The 7,513-nt window shown below is 38.0% G+C and overlaps 2 protein-coding genes across 2 annotated transcripts; both read right to left on the reverse strand.

Annotated features, from left to right (window-relative positions):
• Positions 1–5,382: 5,382 nt before the first annotated feature.
• Positions 5,383–6,033, reverse strand: LOC147522128 (uncharacterized). Its single transcript, XM_086567208.1, has one exon. It carries the CDS (start codon positions 6,031–6,033, stop codon positions 5,383–5,385), a length of 651 nt encoding a protein of 216 aa, XP_086423334.1.
• A 432-nt stretch (positions 6,034–6,465) lies between these two features.
• Positions 6,466–6,861, reverse strand: LOC147522129 (uncharacterized). Its single transcript, XM_086567215.1, has one exon. The coding sequence runs from the start codon at positions 6,859–6,861 to the stop codon at positions 6,466–6,468; it is 396 nt and encodes a 131-aa protein (XP_086423341.1).
• Between the last annotated feature and the right edge of the window lie 652 nt (positions 6,862–7,513).

The following is a 7,513-nucleotide window of genomic DNA, read 5'->3' on the forward strand; positions in this document are numbered from 1 at the left end:
ACTGCTTCACAGTACTCCAAACAAACCACCAACCTCTACCCATCACTCGATATCAACTGACCACCCCCTTCAACCAACCAAAAAGGGTTGGTTCTCACAACCAAAACAACCGGCAGTATAAAACATGTGGAAAACTAAATCACTATAATCTAACAATTTTCGACAGTATGTAATCATGTGATTAGAGTTAATACTTCGAATTATTATAAACACACTTTGTTCAATCAGTGCGCAAACAAATTGATTGCAGACAATTTTTCTGTTGTTAAAATCACTGCATAAACATATAGCAGACAAGTTTTTCTGTTGTTCAATCACTGCGTAGACATATCGCGCAGACAAGTTTACAGAGCATGCATAGAACGGCACAGAACCAGCAGATGACGGAAGTTTATAAAAATTTAGAAAGACAATAGTAACGAAGAAAATCCATGAGTTAAACAAAAATATCTACTCACCCGTGATTAGCTCCCGCTGTCAGCTAGCTATCCGTAGATTTCTATAAAAACTTCCTTTTCCTCTCTCAGTAAAATTCTCCCTTTTTCTGTTTAAAACTCTCTGTGTTTTCCTAACTCTCCGTGCAAACTCCTTTTTGTTTTAAACCCCCGCGAAAAACAAGGAAGGAAGGTTTATCTCCTAACCTACGGGGTTTCCTATCCTTAATAGAGTTTATCCTATTTTTTGTTTTAATTATTATTATTATTATTATTATTTTATACTAGGAAAACAAAAGAAAAAGCCGGGGTGTTATATAAATGCTCTTAACTCTCTCTTTGATATGGACACCTCTCTTAAAATCCAAAAAATTTACTTACCTAGATTCAACCAAGTAGATAAATTAAAGTGGAAACTCAATAAAAATGGACAACATTCAGTTAAATCTACGCACAATGAACTCAGTTCCAAAAATGCATCTGTTGTTTTAAACAAAACTAATAATTTGGCTTTTTGGCATAATGATTTGAATCCAAGGGCTTCTTTATTTGCTTGGAAATGCTATAATAGTATTGTCGTCCCTACAAGAGATCACCTTAGTACTATATTGTATGTGCCTATCAAAAAATGCATGTTATGTAACTCCTGCATGGAATCTGTGCACCATATTCTCTTAGTTTGTCCTTTGACTAGGTCACTCTGGTTCTCCACCCCTTGGAACTTTAGACTAAATGAGTTTGAGAATTTGCAGGTAAAGGATTGGATTGATTTATGGTACAAACCATCGTCAAACTGGCTAGTTGAAACCAATCTATGGACAAGCTTTTGTTTGTTCATATATTGGATCATTTGGTTAGAAAGGTGCAACATTCTACATAATAACTCTGCTCCAAACTGGTACCATTTATCTAATCATATTCAAGGCTTTTTCAGCAAACAGACTAAATTTGGAAATCAAGTTAACACTCTAAAACAGAAGCAAAATATATACTGGATGCCACCAAAAATAAATAGCATGAAGTTAAACATTGATGCTAGCTTTAAAGAACAAGGTAAATTCAGTGGATTAGGATATGCATTACGAGACTCAAAATGTTTTTTTGTGACTGTAGGAATAGATCGAGGAAATGTGAATACAGCAGAAGAGGCAGAAAGCCAAGGATTATTACTCAGGGCTATTGAATGGAGCAGAAAATTCACGACGGCCAATCTTGAAGTGGAAGTAGATGCAAGAAACATATGCAACTTTTTGAACAAAAAGAGAGTAAATATTTCCTGGAAGTCAGAGATTATGCTCTTTGATGCAATTGAACTATTTTTCTGTTTTGACTATATATGTAATAAATTGGGTACCAAGAACAACAAATAGAGTAGTCCATATGTTAGCCATACATGGGCAAACTCTCCCTCCACGTTCGGAGTGGATTACATTGCCACCATTTTGGTTGATGGACGCTTTGGAGGAGGATCGTTCAGTTGTAACTCCTAAACCAGTTTTATATATATATATATATATATATATATATATATACTAGAATTTAACCCGTGGCTATGCCACTCAAGTCATAATGGATGTAAAAATTACATCTAGTCTTCGTGGAGGCGATAAAAAATTGCATATGTTTCCAAATAATCGTACAGAATTTATCTAACTTGAATGACATTTTTACAATACGAATGTATAGTAATGTTCTCAGCTTGGCCGAGGCAGGCATCGTGAATGTTCCCACCACTTCTCATGCCACTCATCACCCATTCTATGCTTCCCCACTTGTCTGCGCAGTTTTCTCCATATATAGTAGGCCACATTTCCAGTTGCTTTGCATGAGTTTGGCCTCTATTCAAACTAAAACGACAATATGAAGAAGTTTATTGAAGAGTTTGGCCTCAAAGAAAAGGATGTCACTGAAAACCTTGAACAAAGAATGAATGTAAATAGTTATGCTTGTCGTAGTATGTTAATTACCTTCAAAGTCGCTAATGATGCGGCATAATAAGATAATTCCACCGCAAGAAAAATATTAATAACTTTAGAAGTAATTTTGTATAAATTTTAAAGCTCAAAAGTTACGAAATATACCTTCTCTCAAACTAAAGCAGGACTTCAGGATACACGATATTAGTTGTGTGGTTTGAAGAATTAGGAGGGAGGATGACACTGATTCGTTTTGAAGAAGTGCATCTTGATAACGCCACATATAATTGACCATGGCTAAACACCGGGTTTCACAAATCAATACCAACGTACTTAACAGACTGTCCTTGTGATTTGTTTATCGTCATTGGAAACGACAATCGAATCGAAAACTGTCGTCTGGTCATTTGAAATAGTATTTCATTGGTTGAAGGCGTTAATGATATTCTCGGGATAAAGCGTACATTCCCTGCTTTTTCTCCAGTTAAGATTAGAACTTGCACCACGTGTGGCTTTGTGCACACAATCATCGGTAGTCTTTGTTACAAAGTCCATCTGTTGGCGCTATATTTCTCAGCAACATTACTGGGCATCCCTTCTTGAGCATAAGCTTGAATGGAGGCAACCTAGAAGGATCGAGTGAGTTCAAGTACTCTGTTGGATAGCTATTTGCGTTACTACTAACAACAACACCGGCCTAACTTTGTCGACACCTAAGCAAACAATTTCTTCCCGGAAACGTATCTAGTGCATTAGCATTTATAGTGTTAACATCATCGTTGCGTGCTGAAAGGATAGTCCGCTTGGTCAAATAGTTTGGGTCAGCTTCATACTGCTCACTTAGATCGGGATATACATTATTTAGCAAGTCATGAAGATTGCTACAATTTTGAATCTCCGGCGGCAATTGAACACTTTCTTCTGGTTTTATTCCAACCTGAAAATTTCAAATGAGAGCATATGAGATGAGTGATTGTGTATAATTTAAAATGGTCAGCAAAAAACATTATTTTTTTCAAGAAATTAAGTAATACCTCGATCAAGAAATTAGAGAACAACACGTTCTCTAGCAAGTCACTGTCTAATCTCATATTTTGCACCAAAGATAAAACATTGACGTGTTTCCAGAGCAAAGACCTTTTCAGTGATGCACCTACAATATCCTCACGTTCACCTTGTGGTACAACTGGCAGAATTTGTCGGAAGTCACCGCCTAGAACAACAGTGATTCCATCAAATGGTCTTTCATTGTTATAAACATCCCAGAGTAAACGGTCGACTGCTTCAATACAAAACCTATGCTGCATCGAGACTTCATCCCAAATTATCAATTTTGTTTCTTTAAACAGACCTGCTTGGAGCGAATCCTTTTTGAAGCCGCACATAGAGTTCTCCAATACATCAAAAGGAATAGAAAAAGTTGAATGAGCTGTTCTACCACCATCTAATAAAAGCGACGCAATACCAGATGAAGCAACTACAATCACAATATGTCCTAGATGACGACATTTAGCTGCAATCGTATTATACACAAATGTCTTTCCTGTACCTGCAGCTCCATTTAAGAAGAAAATTCCCCCTGCATTTTGCATGACTGAATCAACCATGGTATCAAACGCATGGCGTTGCTCATTGTTAAGACGATCAATGTTACGGTTGATTTGTTCATCTTGTAAATCAAACTGGAGTTGGCGTTGCTCCCAAATTAGTCTATTTCCAATCCATTTGTTCCATTTTTTGAGTGGTCAGGGCATTGGAGGAAAGTTTTCTAGAGTTTTGTTTTTAGATTCCATGAGAAACTGCTCCAATAGATGCAACCCGTAATCTGTCACCTGCAGGAAAATTGTGTATTAATAATATAATATAGGCTACATGAAGGAGGCATTAATATAATATCTGTCACCTGCTCTTTTGATGGATTAGGAATGTTGAAGATAGTTCGTAATTTGTGCGCCAAGTCGTCGCATATACTTGTTGAAAATCTATCCCACAACAAATGTGGTTGCACTGGATTTCATTCCAATAGAATAATGCCGAACAATCTCCTTAGCTGATATCCAGTATTCATTATCGCCGTTTCTTCTAAACAATGTATCCACTCTCCATCATCTTCAAGAAGTCCACATGCAACACATGCAGCCTTGAATGTTAGATGAGGAATACCTTTAAATTTGCGTAGATCCTCAAATGATGTTGGGTCCTTTACAATGGTCAATAGTAGACGCAAGTAAAACCTCTCTCCCTCGTTGGGCTTGGCAAAATACATCCTGCCAATAGCATAACCACTACTTCTTTTAGTCCATACCATATCTGTTTTGTGCCAAACAAAATGCTCGGGAAATTCTTGGTAAGTATAGGGCCGAGCATCTGGATTTGAAGCACAACAAATAAGAATGCATGAGACTTCGACTTTTGTTGTTTAAGCCTCTCAAGAATATTCTCCATCGGTTCCTTAGGGTTGAACACAACATGATGCATACCGCAACAAATCATAACTTAATAGTATGGCATTCCAAAGATAACTTAATAGTATATTGATGAAATTTGTTTAATTAGGTGTTAAATACCTGGCAAGTGAAGAGATAACCTTACAACAGTTGGAAACTCTTCATGTAAGGAAAACCCAAATAGCCGCCAAGCTACTTCTGGTGGTCCAATATATCTGGCATCAATGTACTGTTTAATCTCATTTCCGCCGTCCAACACCATTATTGTTCTGTCATTGCCCTTGTAGATGTACTTGTGGATGTACTTAACACATTGCAATCCCGCACATACTTCGACATTAATGTGACAATTAAACATCCTCACCAACTGTGGATTATATGGGACAACGTTCCTATTGTCAACCTCTTTGTCTTTCATCATATAGACACGTCCCGTGTTGCGACGCATATAAAGTGGATAACCGTCTTTTTGTATGGTTGTCGCATCTTTAAACTCATGTGGAAAATGCTTTGTGCACTTGCCATTTTCCATACACGGTGAGTTCATATTTTTAACACCACACGGTCCATGGATCATACAACTTTTTATTGTATCAAGAGCAAGGGATCCTTATCTGGGTCGGGAAATTCTGCAGATATAATTCGATCAATTTGGGTTGCGGTACGAATTTTATCTTCATGCTTGAGGAAAAAGAGTGCATGTATGTGCGGGAGGCCACGCTTCTGAAATTCAATGGTGTACACATGAGCTACTTCACGGCCAAACACATTTTTCTTCTTGATAAATTTCATTAAAGCTCTTCTCTTCAGTTCGAAAACACGGGCAAGAACATCAGGTCGATCAAATGCATTTTGGTTCTCTAAAAGGGGTTCTTGCACTTCTGGCCAGTGAGGATTAGCTGTCATCGTAATGAATATATCTGGATGCTTATTGTAACGTGTTATAGCCATTGAGTCTTGAAAGATCTCATACATGTACCTTGGACTTCCAATGAACGATGATGGCAAAATAAACCGCTGACCAACCTGATCAGGATCCGTATCCTCAGCTAAATCTGTCAAACTCATGTACACTTCAGCACGAAGATCCTTTTGGTGGGTATAATGATAGTATAGCCGATTTTGCTCAGTAGAAGCCCAAGCATCACACAGAAGCTCCTGAAATAATTTTCCACCACGGAGTATTGCTGAATATTCAGTATGACGTTCAAACAAACGATATGCATAAAACGCCATTTGAGTCAATCGCCTCGAATCGTCATCATTGACATCATAAAGTTTCATTTCGGTTGACCATCCAAGCTCACCCCGAGGAAAAAACAAAGGATAATGCAGGGGTAGATAAGCGGGATTACATTCATCAATCTGCTTCAGTGCATTGCCTGATCTATAATGAAGAATGATATCTTTTGTGCTTCTGATTTAGTTCCATCCCCAGGTATAACAACTGCAATTTCATTTGCTGAAGGAAGATTGTATCGACGTCGGTCAGTAGATGTATTATAATGGAGATAAGCTGCCATGTCATTTTCCTCAGTTGTGCGAGCACTCAATATATCATATGCCTGACGAAATTTTTCAGCAAATCTATTACAATCCGGCGATTATACTACTCGAATGACATCTAAAACATCACGTCTCAATTCTGGATTTCGGCGATGACGCACATCAAGGGTTGGCTGGGTTATAAACATAGAGTTGAGCATAAGTCGGATCTTTCTCAGGTTCGGGTAGTAACGATCCAATTTGATGGCGTAACTCACCATGAACGGTGAATGGAATAGGACCGCTACCGCTGAATATTCGGTCATCCGGTTGACAACCGAGACTGGTAAATGCATTAGCCAAGTTATACTGACGAAGATGTTGTCTAAAAGACCTGGCTTTGGCGTCACTACCATCATATAGATCTTGAATCGCATGAGGCAATGGACTAAGTAAAGGAAGACTGACTTTTCCTTGTTTGCAACACGTCCCAAAAAGAGGTCTACTAAGCGATGAATTTGCAAGTCTTTCATCCATCCAAAGGTCGCTGCTTTTACGGAAGGGACATGCCACATCCATCTTTCCAAGATAATGTCGGGAGTGAATATGCATATCGAGAAAGATTCCTCTAGATGAGTCGTAACATTGCTAAAAATTGTTAAGTCGGAAAGAAATAAAAAGTATGTCGAGATAATATTTTTGATCGAGAAAAAAAAACAAACTAAAAAAAAATAGACAGATAAATGAATTTACGTGTGAGACACCGCTGGAATATTCTGAAAGTTTGATGCTAAGTTTCTCCTAGTCCGCTTCTTTTTAATTATAGTCAAATCATCATTGACCCTTTGCTTTCTTTTGCTCCTCACCCTAAAACTTGTTACTAAGGGGAATTCTCTTGATTCAGAAACACTAATAGGAAGTGGAGTAGTGACATTTAATGCCACATTTTGAGCTCGTTGTCTTTCTCTTCTTGTCCATTGTGCCAATGTTCGATCGGAAGGCACTTTTTGAGTGTGTTTCCTCAAGCTTGAGGCTGACGAATTAGCACTTTTGCGTTCTATATCTCTTCGTGTGCATTGGGCTAACTTGCGGTTAGAAAGCTGGGAAGGTATGAAAACATTGGTTGGACTGAATTCAAGAGTTAACTGTGGAGGTGTGACGACAACCTCTTGAGCGGATTGGACTTGATGGTTCTCTTGCAACTGTTTGTTGACAACCTGTATTTTGTATT

This window comes from Coptis chinensis, chromosome 1 (genome assembly GCF_015680905.1).
Source record: "Coptis chinensis isolate HL-2020 chromosome 1, ASM1568090v1, whole genome shotgun sequence".
Classification (NCBI taxonomy): Eukaryota; Viridiplantae; Streptophyta; class Magnoliopsida; order Ranunculales; family Ranunculaceae; genus Coptis; species Coptis chinensis.

Excerpts from the sequence above, each read along its gene's own strand:
- LOC147522128 (XM_086567208.1), bottom strand. The coding sequence starts at position 6,033 with ATGGCGTTTTATGCATATCGTTTGTTTGAACGTCATACTGAATATTCA.
- LOC147522129 (XM_086567215.1), bottom strand. The coding sequence starts at position 6,861 with ATGGATGTGGCATGTCCCTTCCGTAAAAGCAGCGACCTTTGGATGGAT.